This window comes from Myotis daubentonii, chromosome 2 (assembly GCF_963259705.1).
Source record: "Myotis daubentonii chromosome 2, mMyoDau2.1, whole genome shotgun sequence".
Lineage (NCBI taxonomy): Eukaryota > Metazoa > Chordata > Mammalia > Chiroptera > Vespertilionidae > Myotis > Myotis daubentonii.
Genome location: NC_081841.1, coordinates 195,438,332 through 195,463,263, shown reverse-complemented (window position 1 = coordinate 195,463,263; position 24,932 = coordinate 195,438,332). Strand labels below are relative to the sequence as shown.

General features: G+C 40.6%; 1 protein-coding gene across 3 annotated transcripts; it reads right to left on the bottom strand.

Annotated features, from left to right (window-relative positions):
- Positions 1 to 15,840: 15,840 nt before the first annotated feature.
- On the bottom strand, positions 15,841 to 23,573 carry THAP1 (THAP domain containing 1). Of its 3 annotated transcripts, XM_059685272.1 has the most exons (5): positions 23,287 to 23,572; positions 20,118 to 20,313; positions 19,251 to 19,566; positions 17,622 to 17,799; positions 15,841 to 16,774 (listed from the first exon to the last, which is right to left on the bottom strand). In XM_059685272.1, coding segments are annotated over exons 1-5 (762 nt in total). In that variant the 5' UTR covers positions 23,358 to 23,572; the 3' UTR covers positions 15,841 to 16,773. The 3 variants fall into 3 exon arrangements, with proteins under 3 accessions (XP_059541255.1, XP_059541256.1, XP_059541254.1); XM_059685273.1 differs by having other exon boundaries at positions 17,622 to 19,566; positions 23,287 to 23,573; XM_059685271.1 differs by having other exon boundaries at positions 15,841 to 17,799; positions 23,287 to 23,573.
- Between the last annotated feature and the right edge of the window lie 1,359 nt (positions 23,574 to 24,932).

Below are 24,932 nucleotides of genomic sequence, written 5' to 3'. Positions count from 1 at the left end.
TGGCCATCTGGGTATATGGTCACCAGGAAGCTGCAACTTCATACTCCCCAAGGAACCACCAGTTCATTCCCTGCAAATCACTGGGGGAAGGGTCCACAAAGGGGAGATGGGGGCATGCAGAGTGAAGTCAGGGTGACAAAGGGAAGATGCCTGTCAGTCTAACCTGGAAACAAAGATAATTGGATGTGTGGCAGGGCCACTGCAAGGGTACAAAACTTCGAAGGATAAAATCCCCAGACAAAGGAATTCTCTCTCTTGGCTCTCCCATTTCTCTCTTGTTCCCCTGGTTGTGCTCCTGCTCCCTTGCATTTGCCCATGTTCCTGGAAGCTGCATTGCCCATGGGCCATGCAGACTCACACACAATGGACTGATGACTGCAGCTGGGAACACAAGCTAAGCTTTCCTGATTCTGGGCTGGACTGTAAAGAGTTCAGGTAGAAAATAAAAGTAATGGAGAAAATTCCTTTACCTCCCTCTAATTTTCCCACAAGCCCTTTTAGTGAAGAACTGTGATATCAGTCAGTGGGAAAACAGAAAACCAGTAGATGTAGGTAAACTTTCTTGGCTTCAAGACACTGGCACATTCATTAGCAGCGTTCCCTGGAGCTTTTGTCAGTTTTTCATGGTGGTCATTCTGCTTGGCCTTCCTATTTTCTTCAGTATTATTATATTCCTAGAATGGTCTTTATTTGATGAATTCTCCGCCTGGAAAGACCATGTTTCACACTTCAGTTCCTAGCTGACTAAATCACCTGATTTTGTAGAACAATCAGTGTTTCGCTGGGAACAGGTGACAGGTCTTCTCATTTTCAACAAAAGATTAGAGAATTTCACTTTGGTGGTACTGAATAGCGTGGCAGAATTTATGTGCAAATATAAACTATCATAAAATCTGTTTCGAGTACATCATTCCCTCTCTTTTGTTAGGCATTTGTTAGAGAACAGGGTGGTAGTTCAGATTTGGTCAGAGATTCTGGTCAGATATTTTTCCCCCCAAAAGTATTCCTTTCAAAAATAATGTCTTATTACATGTTGTTCAAATTAGGTACCACAAAGATAAACATGAAATTTAATAGTGCAGTCCTGAACCGTTTCAAAGAATGCTTTTAAAACAAGCATGTTACTCCCCAATATTGATTGCATTTATGCTATGTAAAAAGGGGAGGTGAGAAAGCACATGGTTTAATATTGCACTGACTAGGTAATGTAATAGTGATTGTTCACTTAAGCATGTAATAAAGACTACTCTTGTGAAAAAGGACAGAAACCCGCCCACAATGAAAATGCAGAACACTAAAGAAAAAAATTTCAAAAACAAGAAGAGAGATAAGACAGATCATGTGCAAAAACATGACATTTAGACTGAACATAAATGAGTCAGAAGGTGGTGGAATAATATCTTCAAAGTGCTTAGAGAAAACTAGCCAACTAGAATTGTGAGCCCTGTAGCATTAGCATTAGCATTCAAAATCAGGGTAAAATAAAGACACTCAACAAAAAGATAACAAAACCTAGGAGTTAACTAAGAAACCGTCACTATAGTAACTTCTAAACGATGCACTTAAGAAGGAAAGTGATAACATAAGATCAGAGATGAAGGATTTAGTAAGCAAAGGAAATCATAAAAATGTGGATTGACGTAAATAAATGTTACCTTGATTTCTGAGTTTTTTGGTACTCCCTTAAATTTTATGCCCAGGGCAAGTGCCTGATTCACTTTACCCTGCCTTGGGGAAAGGTGTCATCATTTAATGTAATTCTTACTCCACATGTCACATGGCAGCCTCCGCCTTTCCCCATCCTTAGAAGGGGGCAGAGTCCCTTTGTTTTAATATCTCAAGAGGATGAAACTCTAGTTATAACCATGCAGAAACCTTCTTTTCTTTAATCTGGCCTTTTATTTTGATTTCCCCCCCCTTTATGACTCAAACTGACCTCACGCTGCACCCTGACTCACCCACCACTCTCTCCCTTGCTTAATCATCAAGCCCTCGGGACAGTGAGGTTCTGGTCAGCATCCTGTAGTCTTAGGAACAAGCTCTTGGGTCTATTAAATGCAGAGACAGAGTTTTCAAACTAAAAATAATATCTCAGTTGTGTTTTAGCTCTGGACCCAGGAAAGCAGAATGATCCCATCAAAAACATCCTTGCAAAATCAGAATGACTCCATGGCTCACATCAACACCAGATACAACGATCAATTACCCCTTTAGTCACCATGATTAATGTTGTCTTTCCCCTATATAACCCATCCCCTGGAAGCCATCAGGGAGCCAGGTCTTTGAGCATTAGTTCACCTGTGCCATGTCCTTAATTAATAAACCCTTACTTTCCTGGCTGCAAACTCCTGTTTGTGTCTCACTGGGCTTTGGGGGTGCGGACAAATGGACCCCTTCAGTCAAGAAATACAGTCTTTTCTTAGAGGAGGAAAAGAAACCTGGTGTCTAGTACTTGTTATACTGACATTACAAAGTTTCCCTGCTGTTATCCTGACAGGCACCCCTCATTTCACTAGTGTCCAGTGCCTTCAACTGCTGGCATTTCTGGTGTTCTGCAGTGCTGGTCGACTGAGGGCTTTCTCCGCTGCTGGCTTAGGTTTCTGCTTTCTTGGGTTCATTAAGTCAGTTATCACTCATCTATCTCTCTCCTGCCTTCCAAAATTTGTCTTTCTTCTCATAATTTTGCCCTTATGAATGTATACTGTTTTTAATCCCTCTTCTAGCATTTTATTTTACCTTTTTAAAAATGTATTTTTATTGATTTCAGAGAGGAAGAGAGAAAAGCACCAATGATGAGAGAGAATCATTGATCGGCTGCCTCCTGCACGCCTTCTACTGGGGATCGAGCCCGTGACCTGGGCATGTGCCCTGATCAGGAATCGAACCATGACCTCCTAGTTAGTTCATAGGTCAACCATAGAGGCAAACTAGCTGGGCGAACCACACTGGCTGGGCAAACCACACTGACTGGGCAAGCCACACTGGCTGGGTGAGCCACACTGGCCAGGCCTTCTAAGCATTTTAATGAAGTTTCAGTTGGCTAAGAGGCATTTTTCCAATCTACCACATTTAACCAGAAGTCTGTCTCCTGTGACTCTCTCTTAGGGGAAAGAAGAACTTTCCCAGAGTTCACCTTTCATCGCAAGTGTGAGAACTAAGTCACACTCCCAGGCCTAAGCCAATCACAGGCAACGAGTCTGGAACTGCCATGTGGATTCAGAGCCTAATCATCGGAGGTGGAATGGATGTTTAGGATCAACCTCAGCATTTACCCCCAAGAACCTTAATTGGGCTTTGGAAATCCAAACTCCAAACCACTTACCCAAACCAGAAGATAATCATATTTGTTAACTCTTTACACCTTTAGCAGTAATTCATTTATTTGACTGAGAGAATGATCTATTATGTAAATACAACATGTAGAGATTATATTTATGCCTAGAACCGTGAGAGGGTGAAGGCAAGATAACAGTGAAGGTTATCCACTGAGTCAACACCTGGAATCATGGGAGGAGAAAAGCTTTGGCGCCTGTGCTTACGCTGCCTGAATCCTGCTGGGCTAACCAGTGACCCTTTCCCGCTGTGTGAAGAGGCATTTTAAATGTCAGGGAGCTAAAAGATAGGATTATGATAGCTCTCAAGCTAAACACTAAATCAAATTACTTCAAGGACTTCAGTGTTAAGGTCATATTTATATAACAGTGGCCGAATGGGACTGAACGGAAAAGTTCACGCTGTTTTGTCTACTGTGGCTTATATTACATTTGAGACACGTATCTGGAAACCCCAGTTCTGTCCTGCAAGACAGTAGGGAGTTTCTAACAAATTTAATCAAGTCACGTTTTGGTCTGAAATTTGTCATAATTATATAAGGTTTAGGTTTAGCATAAAATTTTAAGAGAAAGTCAGTTTATTAAAAGAGAATAAAAGGTATGGTCACCCTAGCTGGTTTGGCTCAGTGGATAGAGCATTGGCCTGAGGACTGAAGGGTCCCAGGTTCAATTCCTGTCAAGGGTACATACTTGGTTGCAGGCTCTTCCCTGGCCCAGGCCTGAGTGTGGGAGGCAATCGATGTGCTTCTCTCACATCATTGTTTCTCTCTGTTTTTCCCACTCTCTAAAAAAAAATCAATGGAAAAATATTCTCGAGTGAAGATTAAGAGAAAAAAAAAGGTGTGGTCATATTGGTTGCCTAAAAGAAATAAACCCTAAGAAACATAAGAGGGCATGTTTTCTCATCATTTAGAACCAAACAAGCAACAGCCAAGGGTGATCTGCGTAGGTTCCTTCCGGAGATGCCGGCGGCCTGCTCTGCTCCAATGGTATTGCCAGAATTTCTGATTTTTCAAAAGAAATGTAAGATTTCAATTTTCTGTGATCTCTCTCTCTCTTATTGATTGATTTTAAATCCTCACCCAAGGACATGCTTTTATTGATTTTAGAGAAAGAAGAAGGGAAAGAGAGAGAGAGAGAGAGAGAGAGAGAGAGGGAGAGAGAGAGAGAGAGAGAGAGAAGCATCGATTAGCTGCTACCTACATGTTCCCTGACCAGAGATTAAACCTACAACCTGAGCATATGTCTGACCGGGAATCGACCCAGTGACCTTTTGGTGTATGGGATGATGCTCCAACCAACTGAGCCACATCAGGCATGGCTCTCTTGATTTTGAATTTTGACAAATTAAAAAACATGTTGAATAGCTTGTGGCCCCACAAAACACATGTGCTGGCCAGATTCAGACCCTGACCCCCAATTTTCAACTCTGTTTTAGAGGAAAGCTAGAATATGTGTTAGGTAGAAGATTGCTGTATTACTTTGGAAACATGTAGGTGGATCTTTTTGCTGAGCTAGTTGCTAGTCTGCATTGCTTAGTTGCTCTAAAGAATAAATGTTTTATTTCCATGGAACTTGGGGACCAAAAAAAAAGAAGAAAGTTCTTGTGAGTGAATATGAAAGCAGATTTCAGAATATGGTTGGTGGTCTGCATCCAAGGAGAGGGAGAAGGTAAGGAACAGTGATGTGAAGGCTAAAGCTTTACTGTGTGTGTGTGCGTGTGCGTGTGCGTGTGCGTGTGTGTGTGTGTGTGTGTGTGAAGTATGCTGGAATAACCCTCTGTTACCATGAACCTTCAGTGCAAACCCAGTTCACTTAAGCATTGCAGTAGTAACGCCAGGAGAATAAAAGCCAGAGCTGCCCCATGGGAAAGTTAAATACGTTTTGAAAGAAAGACCAAAGTGATTAAGAACAATGAATACCAGAATGCAAGTGCATATGAAAAAAGAAAATAATTGTTTTAGCTAATTCATTTTAATTTTAAGAGTGATGTGTGACCACAGGGACATTAAAGGAGGCATTGCTTTGGTGTGATTAAGGGAAGAAAAACCCGGTTTCTTCTTTTAGACACTGCAGATACCAAGCTTTTCCTGCCACCTACTGACTGTTGGTTGCAATTTTTAAAAAATATCTTCTAAGACATAAAGTATAAAGAACACCATAATCAATGTTCCAGCTTAAGAAATTATCAATGATAATTAAACATTATCAATGACGTTTGAAATCTCCTGAATCTCCCTCCCTGACTGAACCTCCCTGCCCTTCAGAAGTATCCATTCGCTTGAATTGTATGTATGTCATCTTAAGGCATTTTAAAATAAGTTTTCCTCGTGTATATGTATCTCCAAGTAATGCTGGTATTATTTTGTATGTTTCTAAAAGTTCATATATGTTTATGGACTCTCCTGTATGAAATCTTCTGTAGGTTACTTTGTAAACCGACATTATATTTATGAGTTTCCTCCATGTTGACCAGTGCAGTCATTTTCGCTGCTGTACAGAATCCTATTTAATAGATGTAACATAATTGATTTTCCTATAATCCTTTTGATGGGCATTTAGGTAGCTTCCAACTTTTTTTAACATAAACATTGCTTCTCTGAACATTCTAGAATATGTTCTCATGTGTAAATGTTGTGAGTCTTAGGTAGCAAGAAGGTAACTGTTTTGTCATAATGTTTACACATTTTGTCGTTTTTATTATTGCCAAATTGTCCCATGGATTTATGCTCTGAATGGCAACCTAGAGCAGTCTCATTGCTCTGCATCCTCATCTCTGCTGGATAGTGTCAGATTTCTGAATTTCTATGGTTCCACTGGGTGTGCAGTGATAGTTCTTTGTGGTTTAGTTTCATGACCTTGATGGACTTTTGCACAAGGTACATGAATCAACTGGGGGAGGGAGGATTTTGCTATTTTTAAAAAATTTTTATAAGAGTTTATTTGAGCCAAACTGACAACATATGTCAGGGAACATGATCTCAACTGCTCTGAGAATCTTTGCTATTGAGTCTTTCTGTTTACAAATGTGTTTTATTTAGGGCATCTTGAAGGTTTATAATCTCTTCCATAAAGACCTTGGATTTCTTGGATACTTAGGTATTTCATATTTTTATTGCAAATGTATAGGCTTTTTAAAACTATTTTTTTTTTTTAGTTTCAGTATAGTTTCAGTATACAATCTTATATTGGTTATATTATTTCAGGTGTACAATATAGTAATTCAACATTTTAAACAAATGTATTGTTTTAAAATCATTTTTCCTCACTGATTTTTCTGGTGCTAGGGTATATTAATGCAATTAATTTTTTAAAATATGTTTTTATTTATTTCAGAGACGGGAAGGGAGAGGAAGAGAGAGATAGAAACATCGATGAGAGAGAAATATTGATCAGCTGCCTCCTGTATGCCCGCCACTGGGGATTGAGCCTGAAACCCAAGCATGTGCCCTGACCAGGAATTGAACCAGCAACCTCCTGGTGCATGGGATGATGCTCAGCCAACAGAGCCACACCGGCCAGGCAATGCAATTGCTTTTAATATTGATTTTATGTCCCAATAACATAATCAAATTATTTCACTAGCCCCTAAGACTTTATTTGTAGATTCTTTTGGACTTTCTATGGAGACAATCATATTTTCTTTGAATGTTGATGATTTTCTTTTTAAGTTCTTATTCTTCTTTCCTGTTTTCCTGATCTTATTAAACTGTCCTGGAATGTGGTATCGCATTGAATAGAAATAGTGAAAACCAGCACCTTTGTACAGCCCTTGATCGATTGGGAAGTAGTACTCTGTAGTCTGTCTTCTAAGAATTGCTTTAAAAAAATAAATCCAGAGTGTATGTTAAAATTTATCTTTCTGGCCCTGCATATATTAATGATTCTATTTTGTTTGTCTTCTTTATTCTGTTAATCTAGCAAATTACATTAATAGAATTTCCAGACTTAAACCATCCTTTCATTTGGAGGATAAAGTTAACTTGAATTTATCTCTGAGTGAATGAGCTCAGCCTATAATTTTATTTTCTTACACTGCTTTGCCTAGTATGGTATATTGACCATATTAAATGAATTGGGGCATATTCTCTCTCTGTTCTCTACCACGAAACTAAAAGACTCAGTAGAAATATTTGTTCCTGAATTCGGAGGGGTCAGTTAGAACATTTAAGAAACAATTCATCTCACTTTACAAATGTATAGTCTACTAAATTATATGTTAGAGGAATCTATATAAAGAAGAAAGAGAAAGGGTTTCCTTAAATGCCCACGAGAGAATAGGACATTGTTGAGCCAGTCTGATTTGTTCAAAGATTCACATTAATTACATGAACTTGGTTTCTTATAGGAAATTGCTTCTGAACTAGCAGTTTCTGTGATAAGGATATTTTTTAAATGACTATTTATTACATTTAATACAGAGTGGGGCAAAAGTAGGTTTACAGATGCTCATATGGAAATAATACAATAAATAATAAATAATAATAATACAAGAATAAACTGTTTTGTGTAATCACAACTGTAAACCTACTTTTGCCCCATGCTATATTAGAAGTTCTCTTTCTATATTTTCTGGGAATTCTGGGAGCACTAGATTTATGAAAACACTGTCTCTATAAACCAATCAGAACTATTTTAAGAGACTGTCATCTAATTTATGAATGCCTCCATGGGTAAGAAAATACTTCATATATATATATGGAAGTGAAGGCTTTCCCAATTACGGCCACACAAACACCAGAGAGCCTATAGCTTCAATTTTACAGCATCAGCCATTGGTCAAAAGAAAACAAAAACTGGTCAGTCCAGATGACAAGACATATTCCTAATTAATTTGGGTTCACAAGTAGACAAATAAACAAAAACAAATGATCTGTTATCACTCACTCAGCAGAGAATAGATCCCCATAAATCTCAACAGAAATCACCAAGTAGATAAAAAATATAATCAGATTATTGCCCCCACCAGTGGGAAGTAATTTACTGGCCACTTACAAAGCTATGTTTACATAGGGTGTTCTCTTGCCACTCAGAGAGGATGACTTAGTGGTCCATTATACACCAGTCCCTGGGCCCAGTTATGGGAAAGTACAGAGTCCAAATCATGAAAGAACTAACAGATGACCAAGAACCAGAAATAAAGTAAAAAACATGGAATCAGAGAATTAATGAAAATAAAGTTCTGTTTCCACTTGGGATTCATTCTGGAGCCAAGAAAAGATGCGTTAAACAGTCCACAAAGCAACACAACTTAATTGGCTCTGACAGGTGAGTCTCTGTGGACTCCTGGTGGGGCGTCCAAAACTATCAAAGTGTAATTTTTAAAAACTGAAAGCATGACAGGTCACCCAAATATAAAGTGAGCACATGTCAAAGATTTATTTAGCCGAAACCGGTTTGGCTCAGTGGATAGAGCGTCGGCCTGCGGACTAAAAGGTTCCAGGTTTGATTCCGGTCAAGGGCATTTTCCTGGGTTGCGGGCACATCCCCAGTGGGAGATGTGCAGGAGGCAGCTGATCGATGTTTTTCTCTCTCATCGATGTTTCTAACTTTCTATCTCTCTCCCTTCCTCTCTGTGAAAAATCAATAAAATATATTTTAAAAAAAAGATTTATTTAATTCCTTCATGAAGGAAGCAGCAGGACGATAACACTAGTTCAGAGTATTCAAAAGACTGAATACGTGTAGGTACTGAAGCCAGATGCTGAAATATGTTGGCTAGATTAGTTACAAAACAGGTTAATATCCTACAAAGTATTAAGACTGCATCCTTTGGGTTATCTCTTCCACCTGGCAACAATCATGCATCCCTACCAAGAGTCAAAAAAAGGTACACTTTCTTAGAGAATTGAAGTCTTTGGAGAGCCTGTTAGATAATGCTCTGGTATGATTCCGAAGGGACTTGCAGTCATCCTTTGCCTTATTTCTATGTTTTGGATATTATTCCTTAACAACTGAATGCCTTTCATGTGCTGAGCACCCTGCTAGAAGACTATGGTGAATGACCCTTGCATTCCAGTATCTTACAATCTAGCAGAGAGACACAGCCATGGAAGCAACTAAGTCCAATACTGTATTACAGGTGCTACACTGAGTGGCCAGATTATTATGACCACCCCATCAGTACTTCATTGACACTTCCAAAAATACTGAATATTGAAAACTTCCTAAGCAAATACTCACAAGGTTTTAATATTATTATTATTTGCATAACTAATTCACTTCATTGTACTGATGGGATGGTCGTCATAATCTGGCCACTCACTGTACTATAAAAAGTCTTCACAAGGTACAGGAAAGATACCCAGTAGAGGTAATCAGATGGGACTAGGAGACCAAAAGGACCAAAGGCATTTCCTAGGTGCTGAGGGGGAGAGCTAATTCCAGGTAAGGAAAACAATCAAAGGCGAAAAGGTGTAAAAGGCACGTCATTTTACTTGTCACAACCACTAATGTTGGCCTTTAATTATATTGTCTTGAATTGTCACTTAGCTGCTTTGTATAATAGCAACATTTCAGCACCATTCTATATTTGGAGTGGAGAAATGTTGGGAAGAGATTGTCTTATACTTTTTTGAAAAAAGTAAGAGGCAGTGGGCAGCTGGTAAGATTTGTAAAAATCAGGAAATATGACATTTGGAACTGGGGTACAACCATTTGCTGGCTGTGAGATCTTGAGTCAGCTAAGCAGCGATTCCTTTGTGCACAAGAGTCCGAAACCCACCTATTACCAGCCCCGTATGGTATAAATGAAGAACAGTGTTTCTTTGGAAGCTCGTAGACAGAAAGGCCGCCGAGTCCAAAGATCTCCTGTGGGTCAGGGTGCTGGGTTGGGCAGAGATGTCTGGGCACACCAGGGAAGTGCCCAGTAGAAAGACTCCACTCCCATAATAACAATCTAGCTGGGGGGCGGGGGGAGGGGAGTGACCCAGAGGGAACATTTAAGTGAAGCTATAATTATAGGAACTTCCTGGAGGAGGAAATGGCCTTTTCAGAAGGCGGGACCTCTAGGGGCAACCTCTGGTTTCAGCCTGTCAGACCTGTGCTCTAAAATCACACCTGCAGGATTTAGATTTATGGAGGTGACTGAGTGCCAACACAGAAAGGCCAATACCATTGAAAGAAGAATTTATGACCTATATTTCCCAAGAGAAGGGGACATACCATGCCACACAGGGCCAGCGGGGCAAAACCAGGTTTGGTCAGAGGGTAATAGGCAGGCATGAGGGGAGAGTAGAGGCCAGAGCCTTTCCTGGGATTCCCTCAGCAAAGGCACCAGAGGGAAGAGTTTAGGGTTGGTAGTTCCAATCATTTTAGTGGGTTTGGGGCTATAGGGTTGGTCTCTACTTGTCCCATTCCTGGCTGTGGGGTGATTTAGGGCAGGGGGAATGCTGGCTTGGTGTGTGAAAGTTAAAGGCCTTGGATCTGCCAGTCTGTGTGTGAAAGGTATGTTCCAGGCAAGCTGTCCATCCCTCTCCCTTCCCCAGGAATTAGCCCTGGGAGGGACAGGCTTTCCCTGGGTCTGAAAGGCCCCTGAGAGATGTCAAAACATCGTAAGATACAGAGAATAAAAAGTAAAAATCAGCCCTAACCGGTTTGGCTCAGTGGATAGATCGTCGGCCTGCGGACTGAAGGGTTCCAGGTTCGATTCTGGTCAAGGGCATGTACCTTGGTTGCGGGCATATCCCCACAGGGGTGTGCAGGAGGCAGCTGATCCATGTTTCTCTCTCATCGATGTTTCTAACTCTCTATCCCTCTCCCTTCCTCTCTGTAAAAAATCAATAAAATATATTTTAAAAAAATAAAAATAAAAACCAGAATGAATGCAACCTGCTGGATCAGTTTCTTGCTAAGCTACCGATGTACCTCCAGTGCCACCTGGACGTCTCTCCTCATCTACAATACTGGGGCATTAATCTTCAACCTCTGCCACGAGGTCATGCGAGACTTAAGTGCAGTAGCAGACACTTCATCAATGACAGCTGTGTGAACTGTTTCACCAGCCTGAGTGTCAGTGACCCCACAGCACTTTTTTTCCCATCATAGTAGCCATTTTTAAGTGTACAGTTCCGTGGCAATAAATACATTCACCTTGTTGTGCAGCCATCACCATGGTCCATTCCCATAACTCTGTTCATTTTGTAAATCTGAAACTCTATATCTATTAAACAATAACTCCCCATCCTCCCCTCCCCACAACCCCTGGAAACCACCATTCTACTTTCTGTCTTCATAATTTTGATTCAAGTACCTCATATAAGTGGAACCATGCAGTATTTGTATTTTTGTGACTGCCTTATTTCTCTTAGCATAATACCCTCCAGATTCACCCATGTTGTAGCACAAGCAAGTCAAACTCGCAGCCAGAGGGCCGCATGCCTCGTTTAGCACGTCAGAATTTCCTTCCTTTTTAATCTGCATTTCTCCTTAAGGATTCAAGTTACTAGCCGGTGTTATTTCCTTATTTCAGCACAGCTTTCTTCCCACTCATTTGTTATTGTCAAGTAGATTACATTTCTCTAAGTTATAGGCCTAACAGTACAATGCTACACCTAGTTTTATGCAATTGCTTTTAAATTAGTTAAGAGGAAAAACGCAGTTATAAAGTCATCATAATTAATTACCTGCACAACTACCTTTACTGGCAAGTCTTGCTTCAGATTACTGTAGGGTGTCACTTGCTTTCAGCGTCCTCTAGTACTTATTTTAAGATGAGTTGGCTAGCAACAGGTTCCCTCAGTTTTTATCTGAGAATATTTTTACTTCACCTTTGCTTTTATAGAACTATTTCTCCCTTCAATTCTGTCAATTTTTGCTTCATATATTTGGATGGTCTATTATTAGATGGTTTATAACTGTTATATCTTAAGTTGTATGAACCTTTATATTAATATAAAATGTTTGGCTTCTTGTCAACTTTTTAAATTGAAAGCCTATTTTGTCTGATATTAGTATAGCCACACCTGTTCTCTTTCAGTTACTATTTGCATGAAATAACTTTTTCCATCCTTTCACTTTTAATCTATTTGTGTCTTTAGATCTAAAGTGAGTCTTTAAAGTGAGACTGCATATTTAGATCACTTTTATTTTAAATCCTCACCTGAGGATATGTTTAGAGTGGAAAGGAGAGAAAAACATCAATGTGAGAAACATCGATCTGTTGCCTTCCTTATGAGCCCTGACTGGGGATCAAACCAACCTAGGTATGTGCCCTGACTGGGAATCGAACCTACAGCCTTTTGGTGTATGGGATGATGCTTCAATTAATTGAGACACCTGGCCAGGGCTAGATCATGCTCTTAACATCCACTCAGCCAATCTCTCTCTTTTGATTGGAGTTATTCCATTTACATATATTTACTGATAAGGAGGGACTTATTTCTCTCATTTAGCTATTTGATTTCAATGTTTTACAGCATTTTGGTCCATTTCCTGCACTGATGTGCTTCACTCTAATTCTGCACTATTGCCATCTTCTGTGTTTCATTGATTTTTTTTTTAGAGTGAAACTTTTAAAAAATATATTTTTACTGATTTCAGAGAGGGAGAGGGAGAGAATCATTGATCGACTGCCTCCTGCATGTCCCCTTTTGAGGAATGAGCCCGCAAACCAGGCATGTGCCCTTGACCGGAATCAAACGAGGGCCCTTGAGTGCGCAGGCCGACGCTCTACCCACTAAGCAAAACCAGCCAGGGCCATAGTGAAATATTTTAATTCCTTTATTTCTTTTTGTGTATATTCTATACTGTTTTGTCATTACCATGGGGATTAAATTTGACATCCTTAAGTTATTACGCTCTAATTTGTCTCCATACTGCTTCAAGTTAGTGTTTCCTTTTATTGCAACCTTCAGGATCCTATCATTTCTTGCAGGGCAGGTCTGGTGATAATGAATTCCCTTCATTTTTGTTGATCTGGGAATGTCATAATTTTGTTAGTGGTGGGGTCCCCTCCGAGTCTCCACCTGTTACTAGTGGATGTGGGATTCTTGGGGCGCTGTGGAAACAAGAATTCCCTGAGGTCCCCAGGGGAGAGTGAGGTATCCTGGAAAGCTTTATTGATGGTGTAACATTAAGGAAATGCTCCTCCCAGGTCCCATCTCCCTCCTTCCACCATGGAAAAAGTCCCACTTGGTCTTCAGCAGAGCTAGGATTAAAGCCACTGCCCAGAGTCCTCACTCCATATGAAAGCACAGTCCAGTCCAGCATCTGGCCAGCTTAGCTTGTGTTCCCAGCTGCAGTCCACTGCGTGTGGGGCTGGCATGGCCATCGGCCCTGTGGCTGCTTAAGGCCAGATGGCTATGGAGGTTCACGGCAAGTGCATGTCATGGACCAAGCGAGAAACAGAAGCACAAGCAAACAACAGAGCAAGAACTCTTTGTCTCAGGGTTATAACTAGGAGCTTAACCAGTTGAGCCGTCAGAATTTCGTGGGCTTGCATTGGCTCCACCCCTATGGCTAATTGTATTTTCCCGATTGGACTGATGGGCAAGCACCTCCCCTGTCACCCGATGTCATTGCACATGCACTCACCCTCCCCTTTGTTGGGTCCCTTCCCCAGTGATTTGCAAGTAGACTGGTGGTTCCCTGGGGAGGGTAAAGTTCCAGCTTCCTGGTGAAGCTGCCCCTAGGTGACCAAGCTTATGATGCCTGGCCTTTCCTTTGCTTTCTTCCTATTATTAATAATTAGCTAATTACAACGGTAAGCTGTCTCTCTCAAGTGTGAAGGGCAGTTCTGCAAGATACTGCATTCTGGATGTATAGGTTGCTGTTGGTTTAATTTAACCCTTTAAATACATCAGCCCACAGTCTTCTGGCTTCGTTTTTTGCTTGAGAAATTTTCCATTTCATTCTTTAGAGGGTGCAGCCTTGGGTGTGCATAGTCACCTGGGGAAGGCTTTAATAGGCCTTTCTCCGAATATTTTCTGGATCTGTTAAACCCACCTGCCTCAATAGGCATCACACTCATGTTAGCTCCCATGGCCAGTTGACTGCTGCTGTTGATGGTGCCCGGGGCACAAAGGGCTCTGCCGTCTGACCCACTTAGGGTTGGCCGGGCCCTTTTGGAGAGGTGGTGTTTGAGGCTGGTCTTTGAGGCTTGTTATGGCCGTAGGAGGGCTTTTCTTGCCTCTCTCCCTGGTTGTCAGTTAATCTGGCTTGTTGCCTCCACATTGCTGACCACTAAATGCCATCGCTTTTGGGAGCACCCTGCCTGAACTTTCCACTCTCCCACATCAGTTCCTTCGTCTCGGCTGCCTCTCCCCTGGGGAAACGTGAGTCACTCTTCTGGAGCTGGGAGTGCGAGTCATGGCCGGCCTCTCTAGGATTGCTATGCCAACTTTGTGAGTAGAGCGCAATAATTACGGAAGCCACTAATCCTCTTGCGTTGGCACTGCTGGCACAGAAACTTTACCCTGTAAGCAAGCCAGCAAGAGGTGCTCAGCATCCCAGGATTCTTGACCAGCTGTACCTGGGTAGAGCCTCCATCCTATGAGTGGGAACTGGTTGAGAAAAGGGAGTCCTGATCTCTTGGCTGCATATACTTGGAGTTCAGCCTTTGCAACACAAAGCTAGAGGGGCCTGAGAACTGGCAGCCTGCCCCTCCCTTAAAGATACCATATCCTTGTTAGGGAAGAGGGAGCATTGTCTTCTTGGCTGTACCCACTCAGAGCTCTGAGTAGCTCTGAGCTATGTGTGTGGTTGGGGAGGGAGAGGGGAGGTGTAGGAAGAGAATAGGTTCTTACAGAGATTTGGGTTTTCTTGAATGTTCCATGTGTTGTATGCCTTTAGGACCACATGAACTTTAAATGGTTATTTTAAAAAAAGAATGTTTTTCACCTGTTACGGCAGTTATGGAGGGGAGCCGGTCACAGGTCTTCATGTAGCCATTCCAGAAGTCTATTTATTAATATTGTAGTTTGTCTCACCAAAAATAGTTTAAAACAATGAAAGTTTATTCACATCCCTTAGGATATTTAAAATAAAACTTTTATAATCTCAAAACCCAAAATACTATGAATTTAGAAAAGAATAAAAATTCTCAACACATTTTTAAAGCTTAATTATAACTGCTATTTTGGTTTGTCTGCAAATCAGTGTTTGCTCTTTATTTTTCTTTCACATCAAGGACTATATTTTAATACATAACTGTACTAAGCCATAATGCCCAGAAACACAAGTTACCATCAGATAAGAGCAATGCTTTTCATTCACTGTCATCCAATGCACTCCGCAATATTAGAGAGTAATAACCAAGCAAGCCCATCTGTTCACTTTTTCTCCTTTAAATACTAAAGGTTGGCTATCTTTTTAAATTCTGGAACACAAATTAAGTTTTCTTTTACAGATAATGAGGACTTTTAAATACATTACTTTATGTCACTTACTACTGGTTTTATAAAAGCCATAGGTGTTGGGTATTGTGCATGTGTGTACAATTTTTTTGATAACTCAAGTGATCAGAGAATTTTAACCTAAAAAAGTCCACATTAATTTAACCTAAAAAACGTACATTCAAGTGAAACTTTTATTTGCCTTCACCATTATCATTATACTGCTAAGAAAGGGATTACACAAATTATAAAGGAAAATAATTTCATGTTCTTGGATTTCCAAGTGAAAAGTTGTGCTAGTAATTTTAGACACCACTGTTTTTTACTTCAATGGCAGAAATATTTTTAGCACACATAACAGGTATAACAATTAGTAAACATTTGAATTATTTTACAAAAATTCAAAACTTCTGTAATTTAGAATTTGACAGTTCAACTATGCAGCAGTTCAAAGTGAAGTTTATATTTGTATTATAAACAAGTATAAAAAGTGGCAACTAATTCTATCCTAATCCCAAAACCCAATTTAAAGAATCTAAGCAGAACTGATTAAATGTAAACAGCAATGAAAGAACAGATGACGACTGCCAGCAATATTTTACAAGGAAATTTCTTCCAGGGTTTAGAGGTTGGGCTAGTGTTCAATGATTTCTAAGTCCCTTCTAATTCTAAAACTCTATTGTTTTCCTAGCAGTTCTATTAAGAAACAATTATTTCTTCTCACCATTAATTATAGCTAGATTATGTCACACACAGGTGGATATTTTAGTGTGTTGCTATATGCTAAAATAAATGTTACCTTTCAGAATATGCTGCAGTTTACAAGCCCTCTCCCAATTTGTTTCAGATTGAAATCTTGTCCCTGTTTTAGAATGAGTTTCACTATGTTTGAACAGGACCTATTTTAGCCTAAATGTTATCCTTTTCTTGGCAATGTTATAAATAATAGACAAAATGAATTTTTAAAACATTCAACAAATGTTACATCTTAAATTCAGAAATAAGCACCTGTACCTCAAAATCCCTATGTTAAACTATGACATATTATTTATATGCAAACAGTTGGTATACATGTTTCTTGCTCAGTTCTCTCCAAGCATGGATTTATGTCTGTCATGAAAAGAAAATAGTTCCAGGTTAAGTCATAATGCTAAGATGTTTAGTAATTATCATCATCACTTTTACAATTCAATGTTGGATTCTTCATTCTGGACACACACACATGCCTGCATGTACACACGCATATGCCCATGTGTACACACACACACACACACACACACACAGATTTTCTTTTATGTAGACAACAATTTATATAAAAACAAAGTATTTATCCACATATCCTCCAAGAATTGCTAGAGAGATGAAATGGAGACTTTACAACTGGAAAATGTTGTGATTCATTAGAATTAGTTCTAAATATTATCAGACTAAATAGCTTCAAGTAATCTTCGAATCAAACTGTTCTGTTTTTGAAATACTGGTTCATCAAAGATCAGATCTCCATGAATCAAAGTACTATCTATTGGCAGCCTTGCAGTGAATTACACTGAAAAGTAGGTCTACAAAAACACTTTGGACAGCATTTTTAATACTGTCTTAAAAGGTCTGTTATTCTTCAACTACCTCAGTGTACTTTGAAATTTAAAACAATTAAAGTTGAAACTGTTACTTTAAATCTAAGTAGGTACATGCTATGGCAGTATTTCTTTACTCAGAACATATTTCACTTCAAATATATGCAAAATTTATCACAAAGTCAGAATACAATTCACAGTTTGAACAGAAACCTCAGTGTTTAAATCTCAACATTCAGGAAAATAAACACTACATATTAAGTTGCTTTTGAATATAAATAATTTAAGTGAGATATAATTTCTAATTTGTGGTAAAAGTGAAGAAATCATTTTTTATGTGAAGCCTTGACCAAAATCAATTAGTTAAGTTCAAGATTACCTACCATATTATGGCCCGGCCAGTGTGGTACAGTGGTTGAGCATTGACCCATGAACCCAGGTCACGGTTCGATTCCCCGTCAGGGCACATGCCAGGGTTGTGAGCTTGAAGCGTGCAGGAGGAAGGCAACTGATTCTCTCTCATCGATGTTTCTATCTCTCTATCCCTCTCTCTTCCTCTCTCTGAAATCAATAAAAACATATTTTTAAAAAATTACCATATTACAGTACAAATCAAACTCTACTGACATGGATCAGACCCATTTTTATTACTTCACTGATAACAAGGCTTACTATTTGTTAACGAGTGTGTCTTTCACTGGAGATACACTTTTAATTTTATAATGCTAGGCAAAAGAGGGGCCTACTTTTAAAAAATCCATTCTTCACTTTCTGATGTTAAGATATCCTATCTTTTTTTAATGCATCGACTTGTCAATTTATCTTTGACAAATGATTAAGATAAATGAAACTTCTAACTTTACAAATAAGAATATGTGAATAAGATTACAGTATATACAGTCAAACCTCGTTTCTCGACCATCTCCCATCTCGGAACAATTTGGTTCTCGACCAAGTCATTCACAGAAAACAATGTCTCAGTTGTCGACCAAAACTTCAGTTTTCGACCAATAACTCTTTCATGCTGAGGTATCAGCATAACAAAAAGCTTCTCAAAGGCAACAAGCAAAGGAGAGAATGCTTTTGTTGCTGGCAATTAGCACAATTTTAATACAAAAAGAGGCCATTAAGAGTGCTAATGTAGCTAAGAGCGTGAAAGTGCTCACAAAACAGCAATCACAGGCAATTGAATAGGTAGGAAAACTGTTGCTGATTGGATAAAGGAAAAGAAGTTAGCTGGTGATAGCATTCTGGAGGCAGTGATGTATGAAAAATTCCTTTAAGGCTAATAGGCGTGGTTCCATAAATTTTAGAAAAGAAGTGTTTATTTATAAATTAAGCTGTACATCAGCCATGTACGTACTGTATATAAGAAAGATTGAAACAGGGAATCATTTGGGGGTCTGGGATGGATTAATTCAATTTACATTAATCCTAATGGGAAAAATTGATTCTGTTTTCAAACAAATCACTTCTCAAACAGCCTTCTGGAAAGAATTAAGTTCGAGAAACGAGGTTCCACTATATTCTGAGAAGTTATGTCCTATGATCTAAGCCATACTTCTGATTTAAAATATAACTAAGTTCTCTCAATAAACTAATTTTAAATTTTCAACTTAAATCATCTTTACTGTACTGTTCTCATTCTCTTTCATTTTTACATTTTTTCTATAAATGCTCAAATTAAAAAACAAAAACCCTCAGTCTTAAAACCAACTTATATTGGAGTTCTGAGGTTAGTTATAACTTTCAAAATATTTGTTAAAATGTATAAACCCCGAAATTACAAACAAAAGAATTAACAATTTTATAGTATATATCTAATTTATTTAAAAAAATATTCTGAATTGTTTTTATACAAGTAATCAAGTGCTATTTTTTTCAAATGAAACTCCTTTATAGACTAGAAGAGGGTATGTGGTATTGCCCCATTAAAAACCAATACAAATTTCACTCTTTCTATACCGGTACTTCAACTATTTCAAAGTAATTTTCTGGGAGAAACACAAAACCTCGCTCCGGTACGTCTTTCTCTTTCTGGAAGTGTATGGCCTCCTTTAATTTTTCAAGCTGTCGTTCTTGTCTTCTGCATCGTTGCTGTGCAGTCTTGAGCTTCTTTCTGAGTTTTTCGACTTGCAGTTCTAGCTCTTGAATCCTTTTTCTCTGGTGCATTGTATCCTCCACAGTATAGTTGTGATCACAGAAAACTGAGAGATTATCAGGGGTCTGAAGAGGAGGCATTAATAATCCAATAGCAGCATCAACCTGGGAAATGGGAGGTTTTAAAGGAGGTGGGGAAGGCTGTTCCTGTGGCTCCAGATCTTCCTTCTAAAACAATAATGCAAAATATGTTTGAATTTAATAACTAGAAGTAACAGTTTAAAAGAATCTACCTGTGGAATTTAAGAATATTACACCTTTTTTAAAAATGAAGTCTGGTAAAAAAAATTCCAAAATGAGGAAATAGTTTGTTTTAATTATATTTTTCTACCTGAAGTAGAAATGAGATGCAAGAAAGAGAATGACTAATCCAATTTAATGAATTACTGAGCATTTAAAACCGAGGGGGAAAATACTTTGAAAATGAACTGTCATTGATTAAAAAAAATAATAACTGATCAATATACAAAGTAGAGGTACATAGTAATCTTAAAATAAATTACAAAGCTTGATTGAGTTTCTTAGTGTGAAGATATTTAATTTTGATAAACTATATTTTGTATTTTTTAAAAGTATATTACTGTTAACAGTGATTATTTATAAGGAATAGGTTCCAGGTAACATTTATGTTCTTAAGACTACTCTCAATTTTCCACAATAAATACATTAATTTTTAAAATGGGGGAGGGGAGAAGCCAGTATTTTAAAACACACATTACCTTGTCACGTGGTTCAGTACAAAGAAATATTGTGGGTACAGCATTCTCTTTCAGTAACTTGTTGTTGCACTCCCTCTTAAAGCAATCTGGAGTAAAGTGTTCCGAACAAATACTGCTATACTTGGTGGGTTTAAAGTTTTTTCTTCGGATAGCTGCCTCCCATTCTTTACAAAGATTGGGTCGAGTAAGAGGAAACCTAAGAAAATGATATAATTCAGTTCTCTGACTTTGTTAGCAAAGAAACATCTTACATTGTCAACACACTGAGGAGTATTTCATTAAAACACTAGTTCTGCTTTTGTTTGTTTGTTATTAGTTGTGCCTTTATTCACCTTAGTTCATTAAAAATGTACTTGTTTTAAATATCCAGTAAAGTGACCACTCACTAATGTAGGATATAAGTCACCCCTCCCAACATGGTATTTTTTTTAAAGCAGTTTTTCTTATAGAAATCTTACTGATCACACAATAGTTCTAAGAATATCAGATATTAGTAATAAGACAGACCAATTAAGAAATTACAGAATGTAAAAATATACGGATTAAAAGTTAGCCCTGCCTAGCTGGTTTGGCTCAGTGGATAGAGCATCGGCCTGAGGACTGAAGGGTCAAGGGCACATGCCTGGGGTTGTGGGCTTGGTCCCCAGTAGGGGGCATGCAGGAGCCAGACAATCAATGATTCTCTCTCATCATTGATGTTTCTCTCTCTCCCCCCTCTCCCTTCCTCTCTGAAATCAACAAAAATATATTACTTAAAAAAAAAAGTTAGCCATGTTGGTGGATGCATGCAGTGGGAAGGGTAGCTGAAGAAAAGTTCGGTGTGGAGGGCCCAAACGTGTAACATCTGTCCCCCGCACCATTATAGTAAATAACTTTCGCTAACAGATACAGGTATTCCAAACACATCTAAATACACAAGGGTAAATCGTGTAGCTCTCTAATCTCTCACTTATTATTGTTTACTTTTTATATTGAAGACACTGAAAATTTCAAGTAAAATACATTCTATAGGATGAATTTGTATTAATTATTTTACCAGTGATTTTCTGTTCACTGTAAAGCAAAATTGCATGTTTATATCTACAGGCTGAGAAAAAGAAGATTCTAGTTCTTAGAAACAGTCTGACAAATATGAATTAATCAAATTATATTAAATCACTATAATAAAGAAACAAAAGGTTATTTATTTTGATTTACCTCTTAACCTATTCAATGTCAATTAGGCCCAGATAAAGGGACGTAGGAAGAGTTTAAATTTATTGTGATTTTACTTTTCCAGTTTCTCTTCCACGTAAGGTATGCCACCACCTCACTCTACTGACATGAAGATCTGATGAACCTTTGTCCGACATGGCCCTCCCAGGGCCACCATGTAAAAGGGGGGAAGAAGGGTTCCTGGAAGACCCCTGCTAGAACGGCTTCTGCAAGTACAAGCATGGTCGCAATCACCGGCAAACGTCAACGCCAAGGATTACAAGTGCTCAGGTTGTTTCTGAGGTTCGGTCAAGAGCTTTCCCCAAAATCCCCAAAACCTGCTTTTTTAGATAAAGGATGAGAGGTAGGTTACTCCTTTGGATTCAATGAACTGTTAACAGCCAGCAGAAACTCGGTGTTTCTGAGTATGACCACCATCCTTCACCAGCTCCCAGAGCCCAGGAAGGGTTTCCGTATTTTTAGATTCCTTCTGCCTCTCATTAGAATGGGGAAGCAGAGAGCTGAACAAATGTAATCACTGTCTCCAGGCCGATGCCTACACCGGAGAGGTGGTCAACTCATCCGCGTTTGGAAATCCCAATAAATCAAGGGTGATAATTAGGACATCCTGAACTGAATCCTAAAGTGTTAGTGTTCTATTCCTTTCTCAGAAGAGGGAAGCATCAGCACTCAAGGTCTCTCTATGTACGTGTATGGTCCCTCTCATACCAGATCAAAAACAAAAATGCATCCACATCTGCTGTTCAACATAAATGACACTCCCCCCCCAAAAAAATAAAAACGCTGAAAGAATATTTAACATGTTGCTCGTGTAATCATTGAGCTATGAAAAATTCACATAACTTACCACCGGCTTTAATTTTTCAGCTATCAACCTTCCCAGGCAGGAATTTTTGCCAAAACGTTCTAATGTGAATGTAATAAAATCTGAAAATACTGTACTGAGTCTGGCTGAAATAAAATGCCATCGTGTCACACTTTGCAGATATTTGAGTATCAGTAAGTCATTTCCACTTTGCGGTTTTATTTTCAAGAGAGCGTTATTCTTCCAGGACCCTGACTGCAGCACCTTTTGGGTAAAACAGCCCTGAGCGCTGTGGGGCAGGCTCTCCTCCCAGGGCTCCCCGGGCACCTGCTGGAGCTCATGCCGACCTTCACCGGGTCGCGGTCCGCAGGACTGTGGTCCATGTGACCCCTGCAGCAGTGACACTTCGAGGCCCTTCGAGGTGGCTCCTAGACACTGCAACCCCCCAACCTCCCTGAAATCCTGGCCAAAAACCAATCCTTAAGGATGCTGGCCTCCCACCCACAAAACAGTGACTTTGTTTTACAGGTTCCCCCCCCCCCTTTTTTTTAGAGAGAGAGGAAGGGAGAGAGAGTTAGAAACATCGATCAGCTGCCTCCTGCACACCCCCCACTGGGGACGTGCCCGCAACCCAGGTACATGCCCTTGACCGGAATCGAACCCGGGACCCTTCAGTCCGCAGGCCGACGCTCCATCCACTGAGCCAAACCGGTTAGGGCTCCAGGTCCCTTGTTTAAATTTCAAATTTACTTCTAAAGAGTAATTCATTACCACCCGGCTTCTCCATGACCCGGTGGGGAAAGCCAGCACTTCCTCTCGGCCTCACGACCAGCGGGGCCCGAACACTGCAACTCCCGGCGGCGAGTGAGCCTCGCGCAAGGGCCGGATTTCAGGCGCGAAGAACGGTCGCCGATAGGGGCGGCGACACGCGCCGAGAACGCGCAGCCGGCAACGGCGGGGGCGCGGGCACCGACACCGGGCGGGCACGCCCGCTGCCCTGCGCGGGGCCGACCCCGAGGAGCGCACGGCCGCGCCCCGCCCCTGCCGACGCCCCTCTCGCTGGGTCTCGCGCGGACACGCGCCTGGCCCCGCCCCCGAGCCTAATCGGCCGCGCGCCCCCAGCCCGAGCGGAGGCGAACGGGTACTTACTTGTGAAAAGAAACAGGCTTATCCTTATGATATCGGTTCTTGCAGCCGTAGGCGGAACAGGACTGCACCATCCTTCCAGTCCTCAGCCGTCTCACTTCTGCCGCCCCAGCAGGCAGGTGAAGCGGCTACCAATGTCGCTGCTCTCGGCTTTGACACTCTCGCTTCTTCTGTAGCTTTGGCCAACAGTCACAGCGGTGATCGCCTCCGTCCGCGGCGCCTAATGTGCCCGTTTTGTTGTTTGCTTTAGCAGAAGGACCACAACCATCCCCCGTCTCCCATCTCCAAGATGGCGGAGGCAGCTTCAACCTCAGCTCTCGCGAGGAGTTCGTCCTGCTCTCGCGAGGAGTTCGTCCTGCGCTCTCCGGTTAGCTTTGAGGTCAGAAGTAACGCTCCCTGGGAAGCAGGCCATTGGTTGAGGCCCGGCGCGAGGGGCGGTGGCTCAGCGTTGCGGAAGTGGGCGGGCCTGCGACCTTCCGGGAGGGAGAAAGGAAGTGCTCGCGAGAGGCGGGGAGGGGAGCCGACCGGAACTGTAGGTCCGGCTCCGCGGCCCCGCTTTTCTCGGGCTGATCGATCGGGGGCGGGTTATCGCGGGGAGCCGTATGGTCTGTGGGGTCGGCTGGTTTAAGGGAGGACAGGTGTAAAGCTGAGGTCGCTGGGTTATGGCGCCGATTTCTTTACAAGGGCGGCCACTGATCATGGTTTGTAGAAACCGCAGTTCCCACTAATAGTTGAATGTATAAACGGTGGTATACGATGGAATACCACATAGCAACCGAAGTAAAGAAGCTGGGGCCCATCACTATGGAAGGTTCTTAGAAAAGTCAGACAAAATATACTACGTGATTCTATTTTTTGTAAAGGAATAAAAAAGTAGGCAAAACGGAGGTCAGAAGAGGTTACTTTTGCAGAGAGGCAGTGAAGGGCGGCTGGTGGGACGGTGGTAATGTGCCTGTTGACTGAAGTGATGGTCAAACTGCTCACTTTATGGTAATCAGTGATCTTTATGATTTCTAAAATGTTTGATGTTCTACTTTAGTAAAACAGCTTTTCCAGCGGTTCTCAACCTGTGGGTTGCGACCCCTCTGGCGGTCCAACGACCCTTTCACAGGGGTCGCCTAAGACCATCCTGCATATCAGATATTTACATTACAATTCATAACAGTAGCAACATTACAGTTATGAAGTAGCAATGAAAATAATTTTATGGTTGGGTCACAACATGAGGAACTGTATTTAAAGGGCCAGAAGTTTGAGAACCACTGTAAGCCAACAAGGGCCACATAGGATATGCAAAACTGCCCTTTTTAAAATATATATTGATTTTTTTACAGAGAGGAAGGGAGAAAGAGGGATAGAGAGTTAGAAACATCGATGAGAGAGAAACATGGATCCAGCTGCCTCCTGCACGCCTCCCTGCCCCCCCCCCAAACCCCCCAAATGTGCCCTCAACCCAGGTACATGCCCTTGACGGGAATCAAACCCAGGACCCTCCAGTCCACAGACTGAGGCTCTATCCACTGAGCCAAACCGATCAGGGCAAAACTGCCCTTTTTTAAGAGAATGACATATGCTCATTTGGCCCCTTCAGTAAATATTAAAGAAGTGAATATATGTCTTATACGACCATTTGAGGGAAAGATAATAAA

Excerpts from the sequence above, each read along its gene's own strand:
- THAP1 (XM_059685271.1), bottom strand. The coding sequence starts at position 23,357 with ATGGTGCAGTCCTGTTCCGCCTACGGCTGCAAGAACCGATATCATAAG. Across the intron at positions 20,314-23,286 it reads AAGCCTGTTTCTTTTCACAA|GTTTCCTCTTACTCGACCCA; the intron begins GTAAGTACCCGT and ends TCATTTTCTTAG. Across the intron at positions 17,800-19,250 it reads GAAAGACGTACCGGAGCGAG|AGAGAGGAAGAGAGAGGGAT; the intron begins GTTTTGTGTTTC and ends TATTGATTTCAG.